We start from the raw sequence: 17,523 nt of genomic DNA, 5'->3' as shown, positions 1-17,523 counted from the left end.
GTCTGGCTACTGAATAAGTTTTGTCAACAGTGTAAGATATTTTAAAAAATGCATTAAAGTCAGGCAACCATATGGTCAGCTGTGTCCCTGAGGACGCCATTTCCACTTCCCAATTGTGTTTAAGGCCATAAAGTCACACAGTAAGCTTGCTATTTGTTATGATTTAGACATATTATTTTTATATACATATTATTTTTTTTATATTTATAACAAAATGGCTCCTGTGTCGAATACGTGCTCAACATATAAAAAGGGGTTTTTGGTCATCACCATCAGGTTTCTGTCTACAGTGACGGATAATTTGATAGTTCATATCGTTATATATCGATAGTTATATTTAAATGCAATATAAGTAACAACCATATTGTTACCATGCAGTGTTAAAAGCATAACTTTTTTGTTTCCTATGACTAGCATCAGAGATTGTTAAAACAGCGCTGTCTCAAAGAATTAAGCTTAGCGTGTGGCTAGACAGCAGCTATCAGTGCAGGAGCACAGGAGAAGAAAAAGGGAGTACCAAAGAAAAAACGAAGAGAGAAAATTAACATTTAGCCAGAGTTGAAGAATCAATTCCTGAGAAAGGACAGACAAAAAAGGAGGAGGGTTGAGGAATGGAAGATAAAAACTATCAGTGATTTGATGGAAAGGGAAAAGAGGCTTAGAAGAGAGAAAGGCGTAGAAACTTGGAGTCAGGAGAGTCCAGGAAAAAACACCCAGACAAATCCCCCAAATCGTCCATTGGATCAGTTGCAGTAGGCAGTTTTTGCTTTTTGTTGTTGTTATGTGATGCTGTTATGTGAAATGTACAAGCTTGAATAAATCAGAATGGTTAAAATAATGGAATGGCCCGTTTTAATACCCTGTTGTCACATCTCTGTCACCACTGTCAGATGGACTCGGTTAATTTCAAATAAATATCCTTTTTTGTTGTTCAGCCAGTATTATTGATCTATTAAAGCATGTATCTCTCCACACTTCAAAATGATCGTCTTACATATTTAATATCAAAGATAAAGTTGCATAAAATAAGGTTTCTAAAGGAATACATATTGGCTAGTATAATAAATGAGTAAAAGTCAAGTAATGACCTGAAAAACATGTACTGTTAAAATTGGGAGGTTGCACCGAAACTTTGCTTGATAGCTGAGAACTTGATCTATAAACATATCTGATTATATTCCTTAATAGGTCAATATATTTTTTTTTTTTTTTCACATTTTTTTTTTTTTTTTCAAAATTAAAAGCCATTTTGTCCCAGCTCTCAAGAATGACTGAGCTGTGCTCCGTGTATATTTTTGATCGTTCTATTTTTTTTGCAGAAAGCAAAATGGAAAAATGAAAAACGAATGCTGATTTTAATTTCAAAATCCACAAGTGAAAAAACGGAAACTGGTCAGAAACGGCAGATGCAACATTTATAAACTGACCTGATTTTCCTTTTCTCCTTTGTAACACAGAAAATAAATAAACAATAAATAAATCACTGAACCTTGTAGGCCTTGTGTGTGTGGGTGCATGTGTGTCTACTGAAGCCTTGCTCAGCCTCATATGAATACATGTGCGAATTAATCCTTTGATTTGTGTTCATGATTATCCATTTACAGCGAGGTGACAAACGCACCCAAGTTGCTGCTTGCAACTTGCAACACAAAGAAAAGCATGGGAGCACTGCTTCACTGAGCACTTCTCCCAGTGTAACATACGCATAACACACACACTTCCAAAGGTCACACCAAGTGTAACTATGGAAGCCACTTCATCATTACTTAGCCACTACCAAGGGACTAGCTGCCAGGAACTAACCTGTCAACTGTATTATGGTAAAGTGACTTCAACTATGGACAGGAGTGGGGAGGCGGTAGGTTTTTTAAAAGGTGCACTGTATGGTATGTACAGAGTCAAGGTGGCTTTCTTGTTTCCTGGGTTCGTGGGAGGTGTGTGTATGTGTGTGTGTGTGTCAAGTACATGTGAGAGCATGCTCTTCCGTTCAACCTTGCGGAGGAGAGCAGCACACGCTGTGCCCCATAGATATATCTCTCTCTCACACACACACACGCACACTGCCCCGCTTTCCTGCTGTGCAAACAGACTAGTGTTCCTAATTGGACCATTGGGGGTGTGAGTGTGTGTGTGAAAGAGATAGAGAAACAAAGAGAGAAAGAGAGAAAGAGAGGGGGACCCGTTTTCAATGAGATGCTGTTAGAATTTTAATTTAGGTCTTAGGTTATAGCATCCCTAGGAAGAGAGGGGGTGGAGGGAGAGGGAGAGAGGGAGAGTGAAAGAGAGGGAGAGAGAGGGAGGGAGAGAGAGAGAGAGAGAAAGTAAGAGGGAGAGAGATAAAGAGAGAAATGCGGCGTCAGCAAAGCAGTTTCCCCATCCGAGAAACTGGCACGGGAACACACTCCACAGGGTAGCTCGCTGGCACGTGTGCTTGTGTGTGTGTGTGTGTGTGTGTGTGTGTGTGTGTGTGGGTGAGTGATGCCGATGTCTATGCATGCCAGTGTGTTTTGTGTGTGTGTGTGTGTCCCTAATACCTGTACATTGAAGGTATTAGGAGGACATATTGAATGTAATCCGCTTTAAGGACTTACTGAATGCAAATATTGCTTTACGTATATTTCATTTAGGTTTGTGTGTGTGGTAATGTGTGTGTGTGTGTGTGTGTGTGTGTGTGTGTGTGTGTGTGTGCGTGTAGCACTTTGTGTGCCAACCCCTGTGCCCCCTCTCTCCTCTGCCATCTGTGCTCCTGGCATGGCTCCTTAGTGTCGGTAATGAAGAGGAACGCCGCCACTCACCCCCGCCCCACACCTCCTTTTTCTCTCTCTCTGTCACCTCCCTCATCTCTCTCTCTAACCACACTATCCCTCCTTCATCACTCTCTCTTTAGCCTCACATGGCCCCGTCGCACTGCCAGCTATACTGCCTACAAACACGCACACACGAACCCTCCACACACACTCAGAAAAGAAGCGATCTGTCCCAGGTATCTTTTCTCCCGAACCCCTCTCTCCCCTGAATCCGCCTCACTTGGTATTGATTCCTTTTTAACAGAGCCGCACAGCGTGTTGCCTCTTAAGTTCAAACGGCTGAACGCTCTCCTCCCACCCAAATGAACAAATCCCATAAATACTGCACATCTCATTGCTGCGGTGAAAGGGACCCCTGATGCGTGCTGAAACGCACACCGATACCCCCATAGCCCAACCTGAGACCACACAAAAATTGATACACACACACCTAAACCGTACTAGTGTCACCCATACACACACATACAGCCTACCCTCCCATGATGTAGTGGTGAATGAAAAGGCGGGTAAACTATCACCTCCAGTTGGTGCTCATCATAAGGTAAACAAACACTAATATGCATTTTAGATGCTACAGTGTTTAATGTTTTTAGGTTGTCAGTAGTGGTAAATACAGTTAAAGTGTGAATGATTATGCCATTTTCTGGCTGGTAACATCAGAAATGTGTAGAAATGGACTTCAACTTTTATTTTAAATCCATTTTGGTCACAATTTCTTCTTTTGAAAACCTTATTTGTCACTGACCCATAAACAAAACTCAATCACACATTCAGAAAAGCATTAATTTATATTACTTTATATCCATTAAAAGACCCTGTCTTCATGTAACATTCATCAGTTTGATATTATTTACTACGATGTGTGCTATGAATTTACATAATAAAGATTTATGTCTCTTCTGCAACTAAAAGAAATGTGGGTAAACTGACTTTAGGTGCGTTTATCCTCCATTACATCCCGGCCTCCACCGAAAACAAACGCACCCTCACACTCCATCACACCCTTGTACACACTCCGGACCGCTGCGAGGGCAGCAGTTCATGAGTTTTTTGGACAGCAGTCTCGCCGACCCCCAACCCCCGGGTCCGATGCCCTTTCCTCACGCCTGCCTGCGCGCTTTGTCGGCCGATCTCGCGGGGGTTTTCCCTGGTGCCAGGCCCTGCCAGGACCAGATGGAGCGGTTCAGCATGGCATCACACCAGCCGACACGATGCTTGCGTCAAACAGGCGGCGGCGACGGGGCCCGGGCACGCCGCGCACAGCCATTACTGTATCGCCATATGGGAATCATGTGGGCACAGATCACATTGGACTGGCAGATAGAGATAGATCTGCCCACAAATGAGTATAAATAGATGGAAACACCAGTGCATGTATGTGCAAATGTGAAAGCACACACACACCACCCACTCTGTTCACCTTGCTACATGTGCCGTTGCACACTCACGTGCTCACTCACTCACACACACACACATAGCACAACCCATCCTATCTATCAAACAGAAGTCATGGACACACATGCACACACACACACACACACACACACACACACACAATCCCCTCTACCCAACAGTGACAGTCATGGCTGCTACATACACTGCACACTCACAATGAAACACACAAACGCACACACACAATCCCCTCTATCCATCAGACAGTAATCAAGGACTCATGCACTAGTGCACACTCACGCACATGCGAACACACACACACACAATCCCTCAGTGCACAAGATGGCAGTCATGGCTGCATACACTCGCCACATGCACCAGCTCTCACTCACACACTTACAACTGACACACACTCGCATACACACACACACCCTCCCCTCTGTCCTCTGCAGACGGCGATGATGGCCTGTGTTAGGGAGGTTAATGGCTGTTTGCTCCTCTCAACCTTCACACTTGATTACTCCAGTCAACTAGGTGTCTGGATGGCAGGGCCACGACTCCGGCACACCGAGGCCCTCACCGCCGCCGCTCTGATACGCTAACCGCATTCATTAGAAATGCAAATGCCAGAGCGAGGACGCTGCGTGCAAAACGGCGCGCCGCATCGCATCGCCGGTGAAATGCAAACAAGATTTGGAGACGCCTGTCAAAGCGGGAGGCATCCTGGGTGTTCTTTGTGATATCTGTTTTCCAAAACAATCTTGGGAACAGGAGGGGATATGATCCTTTTCATGTTGCCATTAACAAACAAAGGCACATGACAAAAGCAATTTTAATGGTTTGACAGGTAGTAGAACAGAACATGGTTCCAATGACAGGTAAAATGTGCGTAGAAGCATGCAGGTCACATGTCTATTTCTTAAATTTGGATGTGTATTTCACTGCATAGGACCATCTTATTTCTATTCTGAAAGTGAGGTAATGTTATGCTCCATGGCTCGCTTGGGGAACAAGTAGTTTTAATACAAAAATATTGCATTCTGCATTTAATGTGGATCTGATATTCACTTTGCCTTGGTAAAACTACAGCTGCAAAAATAAGACTAGAATTAGGAATACATTAAAAAAAAAGATGCAAATACACATCACTATTGCATAACGATATGTGGATGTTCCTTTTACCAAATGCAGTTTCTATTCGATATTTTGCAATATAGGACAATGTCATGCACTATATTATTGAGTTATGGTTCAGCAGTTTCAAAATGATTTCACTGAAATGGCAATGTTTTACACTGGAAAGAGTTCCTAATAGATTTGCTCAAGCCCACAGTGACAAAACTATTCCCCTACCAGTCAGCCCACGATCCAGCATTAACTCGAGCTGTTTCTTATATATTTGGCTGAAATTGAATTTTTAGAAGTAGGGCTATGTAAATAATACCTCATTCAGACACCCAGGGGTGCCATTTCATGATTCATGACCAGTAACTGTGTTAACTGCCCTCATTGACTTTCAGATTGGGAAGTGTCTTGTTTAAAAATGAGCCAAGCAATGGCTAAATTGGAAAGCATTTTTTATTTTTTTTTGGCAGAGCCACGTCAGGGAATACCGTAGTGTACAGTGCGTGCGTTTTTGTATGCATGTGCGCATGTCCCTCAATTCTGCTCCCTTAACTACTCTGCAGGCAACAATGCAGCATCATTTACAAAATGGCTGCACACATACCAAATGTGGGAATCAAATTACTTCTTCTACTGCTGTGTGGAATGTGGTTTGTGGAGAGGGCTGGGGATTCTTCGATGGAGGCACGTGACCCATATGGACAGGTCATTTTTTCCTGTAAAAGCGAGGGCAGATGGCGAGAATAGTTACATAACCCTATAAGACTGTAGACGTTAATATGGTTTCCATGGCGAGAGACAGGATTTGCTTTGCTCTTCAGAGTTATCAGGATCAGACTTCCTTTGACGATAATGCTATTTGGCTGCTATCTTAAGATATCATATTTTCTATCTCAAAAGGGGTGCGGGCCTATCGCTGCCGATCTAATGAAAAGCTGTGTGTGTGTGTGTGTGTGTGTGTGTGTGTGCCGTCTAAATGGCAGCCGCCTGCTAACAGCGAACGCGGCGAGATGGAGATGAAAGATGTGAGCAGATAGCGCTGATAAAAACACAAGGAGACAACTACGTCGAGATCCTCTCCTCTCTCGATCTACGTCTCTTTCCTCTCTTCTTCATCCATCCCCACCCCCCACTGAGTCCCCGTCTCCCCCCCTCTACACCCACACACACACACTTCCCTCTCCTCACCCACATCATTCTGTCTTTATCCCCCAAGCTCTCTGCTCCCCGCTATGTAGCTCTCCTTGGCCTGCTCTCTGTGTTTTTTGTACCGAGAACAGAGGTATCTCTTGGGGGGGGTTGGGGGGTGGAGAGGTGTGTGTGTGTGTTTTTAGTTTTTAGGTTGTTTTTTTTTTTGGGGGGGGGGGGTTAAGAAAGCTGGCAGTCAGTTAAGGACAGTGTCGCATCCTGACAGAACAGCAAAACAGCCCCCCCGCGGGCCACATCCAAAACACCGCCCGAACGCTGCCGCATCGGAAAACAGGGACAAGAAAGAGAGGAGGTGGGGGAGCGGGAGCATGTCTGAGTGTGTGTGTGTGTATGTGAGAGAGACTGTGTGGGTGTGTGTGGAGGGGGAGTAGGGGGAGGAGAAGAGAGGAAGAGGAAGAAGAAGGGAGGGGAGCAGCAAACAGATTATGACCCCCAGCCATGATTATCTACGGCAGGCGCTCTGACCCCCCATGGCAATTACAGAGATAAGGCAGCCTGTGTGTGTGTGTGTGTGTGCAAGTGTGTCTGTCTCTGAAGCTGAATATGTGTGCGTGTGGGTGTGTGTGTGTGTACGCATGCACGCACAAACACATTTGTATTCGCTGCCTGCTATCGGGGGCCACACACTTTCTCTCTCCCACTGTTCTCGCCCCTCTGTAGGGGGGGTGCGGTGGCGGTTTAGCATCCATGACAAGATAACCGCTGTCGATATCTCCTCGAATTGCAGATGGCCACCGCAGGAAGACATATTCGAGTCGGGAAGATGTCGAGAGGACGGCGGATTGATTTCGAGAAGCGGGAAATGAATCGCACATTTCGCCCACCCTCTCCAGAATTTTAGAGCTTTGCCCCCTCCCCTTCCTTCGCTTCAAACACAGACAACTCCCTTCTTCCCCTTTCGTACTCGCCTCTACTGCAGCTGCCATCTTCAACCTGCCTCCTGGCTTTTTTGCTTTTTACCCGCAACCTCCACCGCCTTCTTCGGATCTTCTTCCCCCCCCCCCCCCCCCCCCTTCTTAATTTCCCTTCCTACCCCCTCCTCATATCTCGCTTTCGAGAAAAAGGTCCCAGGGGGGATTGCTGATTTGTGATTTGAACCGCATTTCCCAGCATGCTGTGGCAGGAGGGTACGGTCCCACGGGATAGCCATCAGTCCTGCGAGGGAGTATGGGTCCAGACAGCTCCAGGCTGCTGCCGGTTCCCTCATTAGAGTCTCCGTAATGAGACCACATCTAACCTGTCGCCGCTGCCACATAGGGCTGAAAGGGAGCAGACTGATCATGAAGTGAGGGCGGCCGTGTCCCCGTTCTACACAAAGGTCCCGTCCTCTATGCACTCGTGGAGATCTGAGCGATGTAGACGGCTGTGTTTAGTGTGTTGAGGCAATTCTCTGAGGAACAGATGCAATGGAAGCTCGCACTCCCCATATGGACATGGAAAAGCTTTTGTACTGATGATGGGGCAAATCGAAAATCACTTCTCCGATTGGGCACATGTGACTTTATTGGTTAGATGCAGAATAAAAATGGGAACTCTGCATTCGAAACATCTCCGTTTGCAAAGTTATTTCATGTGTGATTGCGAGTTCCCCTTGCATCTAGTCTTCACTTGATTTTTGGGCCTCTGTGCCCATCCAGTGCAACATTCACTAGTTTGTGCTATTTCGATGCGATTCTGTACCATCTATTGTAGTGCTACACTCTTAACAGAAAGGGTTTTATATAGTAGTGGAAAATGATTCTTTAGGCTGGTAGCACAGCAGAACCCTTTTTGGTACCATAAAGAAGTCTTTAAGTGTTAACAAAAAGCACCAAATTAGGCAGCAACACCTTTTTAAGATTGACACCGGGTTCTTTATTCTGATTTGACCGGTTTTCAATTTGGACAAACCAGAGAGTTCTTTGAGTCATTGCGGTTCTATATAGAACCACTCCCCTAACCAGCGGACCCTCCTTTTTCTGTGCGTACAACAGAAAGGTTATCACTGCATTGGTTTCGCCGGGCCAGTTCCCATAGATCTCCAGATATGCATAGAAGATGGATTATAGGGGAGTGTTTGGATGGGAATGCTAAATGTCTGCAGTCCAAATCTCCACAATATGCTTACAGTACGCACTACAGAGTAAGATTCTGGGCTACAAAAGAGTTTGAACATGGAGGAAAACGCCAGCGATCTATTTTAACCAGTCATTCACCTCAGACTCAAACCAGAGTACAAGTAGACACTTGAACAACTTGGACAATTCGTATTAGACAAAGAGACAGGAAGGCAATCTCCCCTGCCCAGTCAGGTCTAGTGGGCAGATTGCCTCAGGTGCCTTAAGTTAAGAGAGAGAAGGAAGAGACAGGAAGGGGAGAGAGAGGAAGAAGTAAATAGAGGGAGAAAAACTACCAGGCACAGTGCCTTCCTCGTTAGATCCTCTTCGTTCGCTCAGCGTTGCTCATAACCCCCCCATCTCCCTTGATTCCTTGATTTTTCTCTATTTCTCCCATTCTCTTGCCACTTCGTCTGTCAGCGGTTGTCAGTGTCTATCCCCACTCGCCCTCCCCCCTGCTCTGCTTTGTCTATTTAGGTTTCCTCACCGTCTCTCCCCCTCTGCTTTAGCTTCTTTCTCCACTGGGTTCAGCGACGAATAAAGGGGCTTTGACAGAGAGACAGTGGCGGAAATTTCTAGGCTGTTGAGCACTGAATCGGCGTAGAGTTTTGTTTTAAAAATAAGCTAAATAAATGAAATAAGACTAAGCTCTCTAAGGTCAGGTTTTTTCCACAGCGTTTCACGGACCATCACCTTCCCAGCATGTCCTTCAACTGGAGTATTGCCCTTTCATTTCTGGGTACTTGGCAATAACATCCCCTCTGTTCATTTGTGCAGTTCGGAGCAAAAAAACACATTTACAACGGGGGGAAAATGCATTCACTGATTTTTTTTTTGTTTTGTTTTGTTTTGAGTTGCTTTTACCAGCAACAAAAAAATATTACAGTAATTTACATCAATTTTCTTATCTGGGAAGTGCTTTCTTGTCTGGGAAATTGTGTTATTAGGGATGAGATATGCAAAACATCTAAGTAACAGTGACATCTACCAATTATGCAGCTTGTTTTGGTACAAGGGGTTTGTCATCTCCCAAAGCAATTGGCTGAGGTAATGTTTGCCTCTGCTACATTGCACATTGGCACATGGCTGGTGCCTCACTTGGTACAAAATTTTACCCCCTGTATTCAGTAAAGCTGCACAGTGTGATGGTGTGCAATTCTGCAGAAATACTGCATCTGTATATGAGGAATACATTTCTGCCCCTATCAAAAGGTAGGGTGATAGTACTACAGTATGCATAGAGTAAACATTTACACACACACATATAAACACAGACTCGTATACAATTTATCATGCATGCACGCTCGTGCACACACTTGCCCTAGCACATTCCATTTCAGCTCTAGTTAGGAAAATGCACTGATTACATATTCCTTTGAAGTCTATATAGGCTTCAAAGCACTTCTTTATTAGGTCATTTCTGTTTAACATTTTAAGAGGCATTTGGTTCGTTCCCATTACAACATGCAGAGAGCAAAATATGATAAAAATGTGTGAAAATTAAACGAGGCTGCATCTATGGAGGAGACACTGATGTGCACGTTTTTTTCCAGTCTTTAAAATATGTATTTGTGTATGACAACAGCAACTGTCTGGAAGGTTGCCTATAACTGATGTGCTTACGTATGTTGTGTCTGTACCACATATAGACTCAGAAGAGCAAAAATATCTCTCTGATGTGCTTGGTGGTGCAGTAGTAAGACACAGACAAGACTTCATAATATTTCAACTATTAAACTACTGGGAAATGCACAATTACTTTCTGTTGTCCATCGCTGAACTAGATGATTGCCCCAAACTTAAATCTATTTATATAAAAGGACATACCCATCTTTCAGGGTGCACACATCTAAGGCATTATGTTAATAACATACCCCTCTTGTTGGCTCATTGCATCGCATTTGGCCTGCAGTTTTGGGGGATAAAATGAACATTAAATAAAAAATGCTGTCCTCCATTGGAGCATTAAATTGCCTTTAAAAAATCAAATCCCTACCCAAGCATTTCTAAAATAAAACTTATACATTCAAACTCCAACACATGCCCAAACTTCATGGACTGTTGGGCCTTCTGCATGTTGAGGGCGACTGCTCCTGCCTACTGTATATCCATCTTTGACATCTATTTGGCAGAGACGGGACATGATGACTCATGATTTAAGGGAGGGATAAGAAACTCATTCAAATTCAATATTGTGATTCACAGAGAAAGTAAGAGAGCCATCTGCTCGGAGACAAGTGAGAAAGAGCCGGGGCGGCAGGTAAGAACCCAATTCAATATAAATTGGACTGAACAAACCATCCATTCAAATCTAAAATGGCTATGACAGCTGGCAACACCTGCCTTCTCGGAACACGTGTACTGTATCTGCAGTGAAAACGGTTACAGGGCTACTTGAACTGTGCTACTTATTTCTGTAGTCGTGACTGGGCAAAAAAGCATGGGGGAGGAGTGTGACACCTGACTACCTGTGTGGAAAAACAGTTAAGACTGAGGAGAGGTGACACCTACAGTGACAGAGATATGGTGTGTTTGTGTGTGTGTGGGCAAAGTCTCAGTAACAGTCATTTTTCTGCCCACAATGTGTCAAATGATGCCTGCATCGGTGAATGTGAGTGTTTGTGTGTGTTTGTGGGGGTGCATCAGATAGAAAACATACTCATATACTGGTACTAATTATAGTGCTACACTCATTGTTCTATAGTACTGCTTCATAAAAAGCTCAAAACGTAGAAATGAAACCACTTATCTGGAAAATTACTCAATTAAAGGTTAAGGGAGTAGCTCACTGGAGAAATGAACTGAGGTATTTAGCTACGTCTAAATGGAAATCAATGAGATTTTGTACATGCTCCCAAAAGGATTGATTTCCCCATTTTGGTTTGGCCCTTGCAATTAATTTGATATCCAAGTTTTTGCTCTTTGCTCATGAAGCAAGGATAACACCATTTATGGAAAGTACACTAGAAAAAATATCCATCTTAATTTTCAGTGGATATAAGGGAAATATCTCACCTAAAGAAATAATATATGACATTTTCAGATAAATAAATTTCCATCTTCCTACACTCCATGACTGACTGATATAACACCCGGTGTCTGGTAGCTCTTTCCTGGGAAATTCCTCTGGTATACATAGGAAGTGATGCATTTTATGTTACTGGATGTAGCCACAGTGGTTTGTTTGGAATAAATATAACCGCTTAGCACCAAAGATGGAGACAAAATGAAAAAAACCACAAGGATCTTGTACATTACCAATTTAACACTCAGTACTCGAATAAAGACTATGAAATTTTCACACATTGGCGGCTCCAAATGGCAGTGAGAGGCAACTGTTTGAATTTTGAGGAATTTTGAGGACTACCCAGAAATCATGTAACGTAACACCATTAAAGAACATGTTCATGTTGAATGTGTACTATGATCCTTTGCTTTAGAGCAAAGGATACCAAATGGACAACAGGGGCATGTCTTCCTTTGAGGTAACTTCATACCTTGTATCTTTCTTTTTTCTTTTAAAGATGCTCATTAAACATTTTTCACTTTCACTTTTGTCACTCCCCATGTGCCAAGATTTCCTGCCACTGGTCATTCCCAACCACATGGACTCGCATGGGCAAAACCAGTAAGTCTTGCTCCACCCAAACACATGACTTAGATTGAAAATAAAAAATATTACATGGATATTTAAGATGGAAATTTTTTGAAGGGTATATGCCAGAATGATTCAGCTTTCCTATAAAGGGCAGATCTCATTACACTCACTGGTAACAAAAGGTACTGGAGAGTAATCAATTACTTTTCATTTCTTGTCTGGAAGTGCATATACAGTATATATGTGTGTGTTTGTGTGTGTGTGTGTGTGTATGTGTTATGGAACGAGCAGTCGCAGGTGGACAGGCCAAAGGGTGTGACATTAGCAGACGCGGTGCCAGCGCTCCACATGCTGGCCCATATGTCACGCCAAATCTCATCTCATCCAGCACTAAGGGAAGGTGCTGCTGGCCACTGAAAGGCCACGTTCCAGACAGATATCATCAGCCCGGCGCCCTGACCTGACTGGAGCTGAGGGCCACAGCTCTGCTCCACATCATATCCGCTTTAAGGCGGGAGAGTGCGGTCGCAATATGACCAAGACACCGCAATAAACACAGGGTGGGGGAGTGGTCTAATGCTCCTGTAGCATACAACTACCTGACACTCATACTCCAAAATCCAACAAAATCAAATGCATTATTAGTATTAGTAGTAGAAGTAGCACTAGCAGTAGTAGTAGTAGCACTAGCAGTAGTAGTAGTAGTAGTAGTAGAATTATTAATAGTAGTAGTAGCAATCTTACCAACATATCACAACAAACAGAAAAAGAAAGCAGGAGAAAGTGGTATTCTAATGTTACTGGTATGCTGGGACTCCATTAGTGCTCCAGAATCCAACAAAATTGAATGCATTACTATTATTAATAATAGTAGTAGTAGTAATAGTTGCAATCTGACCAACATACAAATGTGGGAGAGAGAAAGTGGTGTGCTAATGCTACTGGTATGCTAATGCTACCATGGAACTTGCTGGGACAATTACTGCCCCAAAATCCAACTAAATGTAATGTACTTGCACTCTTCTTCTTAAATATATACAGTTCATATTATTGTACTGTTGTTTCATGTGTTTGCAGGTTCTTCATACAAGCAAGCTAAGCATTTATTTTTACCATGGTGCATAAAATTGAAAGTAACCTTAAACTTGATGTTGGTTGGGTGGTAATAATTCACTTGTGAACCTGAAGGGGCCCAAAACAGTCTTAATGAAATAGGTTTTACTCCAGGTTCTGGGGTCTTGCTGTATGTCCTCGGAAGGTCTCTTTGAATTTGCTAGAGCAATACCACTTAGTTGATGAATTAATAGTTTCTGCTATAGTTTAGGATATTCCAATCAGTATTTGTGGAGATTAACAACTTTCTCCCAAACCGAAATATGGAAAATGAAGATATGAGCCTTTGATGTGATCAAAATGTAAAATCATGGGTTGCTCAATAGACAAAGAATGGGAGAGTGCCTTTGTGGATGCACTCAGTGTTTGATAAAGATGTTTTCTTTTGTAGTGGTATTCTGTTGGAAAAATATACCTATTGCCCCTGGGTATATTGACAGTCACTTTTTACCATCCAATGCTCTATGGAGTAGCTCAAAACTTGACATCTTGATAACTTCTTAATGGTCATTACAAATAGTTATGTTTTAACTGCTGAGTGTTTTAAAAAACATATTTTTCCTTTATTGTAGGAATCAGTTGTACATGAAAGTATGAGTGTCTGCACATATTGGATTTGAGATGAAAGCCTCCAATCATCATTGCATACTTCACTCCAGCACATACTGGTAATTTCTGTCCATATGTGCAGTCAAAGGTATACATTCATCAATTAGGCTATTTTAGGTCAGAATCCTTCTTATATACATATTGTGACACAGAAATATGGAGGTCAATGTAGTTTATGGTCCTAAGGTTTTTTTTTTCTTTCTGTTAGCTGTCACTAAAGCTGATATATGTAGATGTGGCAAGAAAAACTGCATGGAGCAGCCTGCAGAGAGACGTTGGTAACCTGATTTTCTTACTTGACTTTAAAGTTTTAGTTACTGTAGAGCTGGGGAGGAGGAATCGGCGCAGAGATGTCATGCCATGAAATAAATTGTTGTCTGCAGCTCTGCCCTGCATTGCTCTCTCTCTCTCTCTCTCTCTCTCTCTCTCTCTCTCTCTCTCTCTCTCTCTCTCTCATTTATACACTCACACACTCATATTTTGGCATCTTTTATGTATTGTTGTGTGTAACTGAATGACCATGAAACAGGGCCACTGCTGCAAAAGGGTGCTCAGTCAACCAGAAAATATAAAGGTTAAATAAAATATTCCTCGCACAGCCTCTGAAACCGCAGGACCGGTTAATAACCATAGCAATGTATTAACTCAAAAACTGAATTTGAGAAACAATAAACAACACGGTGGGGGGTTCATTTGTAGTGGTAATGCAATGAAGAAAAATTATCACCTATAGAGCTTGTGAAAAGCTGCAAGTCCATGTTTAATATTCATGTTTTAGAGCCCTCTGGTGGAAAAAAAAAAACACCATCACTCTACTCTAGCTCCCTCCTCACTGCAGGCAGAGCACACATCATTCCCTGTGCTTGTAGGACATCTAGTGTTCAGACAGGGGTACGGCCCTTTTCTGAGCCAAAGCAAGGGATTATTTGAATGTGTGTCATGCCAGTGGCGCCATACATAATAAGTGGTATAATTCGTCATACGCTGATGCCACTTCCACGCCTCGTGGAGGCTTTTGAAGTTTTTTGGATTGCACTCCATAAAAGTCTGATATAAACTGCGTCATTTTCAGCCCAAATGCAGAGACGTGACACACATACAAGCACAGAACACACACAAGGAAACGCACGGGCCCTCCATTGACTTCATTTATTCCCTAACCTGAACTCTCACCGCTAGATTCCTAACCCTAACCTAATCCCAATTCTAACCTGAACCCTAAATCCACATCCTAACCCTAAACTAACCCTAACTTTGCGCCTTACCCTCACCTAAAACGAACTCTAAAGGTGCATTAAGTAAGCTTTTTACTGCCTCATAGCACAAAATAACCATAATACACTGGCTTGTTGATCCATACCAATGACTCAACGATTACATCACCAGGTGCTGCATTATGCAGGTGAGATTTCTGGCTTTCAAAACTCACTTTCTGGCCCATACTCTATTTTGGAAATGGCAACACATTTTGTTGTCAAGCCAAAAAAATCAAATGACTAAGCAGCATTGTTATTACAGTATTGTGCATGGTGATATATTACCTCTTCACTAGACATTTCTGTTGGATCTCTGCTCTAATTAGCTAGCTTACTCATCTCTATTGTGAAAATGGGTCTTTTGTATTTCCGTCCATTACAGGCTTACTTTAAGCAGTGCCAGATACTTGTTGATGTTGTTGCAATTCCTTTGTTGCTGATACACGTCAATGAAAGTCATAAATTACTTAATGCCCCTTTAACTATCAAGATCAATCCCTAATCTAACCCCTTGTAGAAATGAGGACCATCAAAATGTCCTCACTTTGGAGGATTTCCCTCATCTTTCTGTCCTTGTGAGGACATTTGGCCCTCATAAAGATAGAAGTATAAACGCAGAAACACACCCACACGCCAGGAACACACACACACACATGTGGCAAACAGCAGGTTTTCTCCATTTTTGTCACCGTGGCTGGCAGCACTTACCTGTAGTTGTTCAATTGTCAGTGGCCATGATAGAAATAACAGTTTGCTATCATTCTGTCAGCATGGGGCGGACAAACATTAGCTTGCTCTGAAAACAAGCACACACCAGGTGGTGCCGTCTCTCACCGGATAAGCAATTAGCTTTCTGGGGGCCGAACTATGGTTTGTCCCACATAGAAAACAAGCAACACCTGTGTGTGCAGCCGAGTGGAGCTGAGACTCAGCGCCGCATAACAGAAAATAAGAACATCCAATGGGGGAGTGTCAAGTTGCCCTTTTCTGAATGCATTTTTGGAGAAGGTTGACAGGAAAATGAATAGAATGGGTAATAAACAGGAGATAGGCGCCGGAATAATTTCACAGCAGAATGAGGCAGACGAGCGAGGAATGAATGTGGGATGAAAAATTCTGATCAATATGCAGGTGAAACATTAATTAAATCTGTGACAGGTGGGTGTTTTTTTTTTTTTCTTTTCGGGGGGGGGGGGGGGGGAATTAAAGTGACAGAACTTATGGAATTGAGAATAATAGAACTTAGATCACATATTGCAAGAAGAAGTGGGAAGAGACAGACAAATGAGGGAGGGAAGATGGACACAAATGAAAGATAATGATGGAGACAAAGGTGTGTAATCAAAAAAGATATCCAACTTTGAATGTGTATTCAAAGGCAAGGAAATGAGGAAAAAACAGAGCGAGGGGATGAGAGATCTGTCACTCATAATGAGGTCAGGAGGGAGCAGAAAAGGGCCACTGCACAGAATCAAGTTGAGACAGACAGATAAAATGCTGTTTTTAGTCGAGAAAAATGCATAGAACCACTTACTGAGGTTACAGTCTATCCTGATACAATCTGGTGGGAGAGAGAGCGAAATGGTGAGATCAAATAAAAAGAAAGGGAGAGAGAGAGAAAGAGAAAGGAAAAAGAGAAAAAACATTTTACATCCTTCAAGGTACATTCTGCAGACAACCAAGCATCGCTCTGGGGCCACCATCCGGGGACAGGCTACGAGTCAGGATCACCCTTTTCCTTTTCTTCCATACCTCCATTAATCCCTCCATCCATCCCTCCTTCCGCCCCAAGCGATCCCAAAGCGCAGCAGGAGGCAAGTCTTGCTCAGTGAAATCCATACTCGACTTTCCAATGTGATTGAGCACGATGTAACGTCAACATACTGATGACGGTTCTACCTCAATAATCCATATTAAAAGAATAGCAGTGAAATGCTATGTGTCGATCAATACATACTGATGTCAGTTTTACATATGATTACCAAGGCAACATCAACATGTTATTGAAACATACAAATTATAAGGTTCTATCTGGGTGGAGTGCAGTTCTGAGATATTGAGCATCAACGTTTCAATGCTCCATCTGGCAAAAATGTACTTTCTATCTTTTTAAATATTTAACCTCAAAAGCTTCATTTTTAGCTGTGACCAGTAGTCACTCAGTCTGTCCTAAAAATATCTAAAAAAAAAAACCCACAGCAGAGTTTCATGCGGGGGTCCTGGGTTCTAAACCTGGGGTTGGCAAATTATTCAAACAGTGTTTAACTCTTAAACCCAGCAAACATAGAATGTATACATTACGCAATTTGACATAGTCA

The 17,523-nt window shown here is 42.8% G+C and overlaps 1 protein-coding gene across 3 annotated transcripts in view; it reads right to left on the bottom strand.

The window, feature by feature from the left end:
- Window positions 1–17,523, bottom strand: part of nrxn2b (neurexin 2b) — a 603,500-nt gene that overhangs the window by 336,932 nt on the left and 249,045 nt on the right. For all 3 annotated transcript variants that reach the window (XM_078281834.1, XM_071923519.2, XM_071923520.2), the window contains one exon: window positions 16,740–16,766. In XM_078281834.1, coding sequence (XP_078137960.1) covers window positions 16,740–16,766 — 27 coding nt within the window. The remainder of the gene's footprint in view (window positions 1–16,739; window positions 16,767–17,523) is intronic.

Source organism: Centroberyx gerrardi, chromosome 23 (assembly GCF_048128805.1).
Source record: "Centroberyx gerrardi isolate f3 chromosome 23, fCenGer3.hap1.cur.20231027, whole genome shotgun sequence".
NCBI lineage: Eukaryota > Metazoa > Chordata > Actinopteri > Beryciformes > Berycidae > Centroberyx > Centroberyx gerrardi.
Note: the sequence above shows the minus strand (reverse complement) of the source record. Positions and strands in the feature narration are given on the sequence as shown.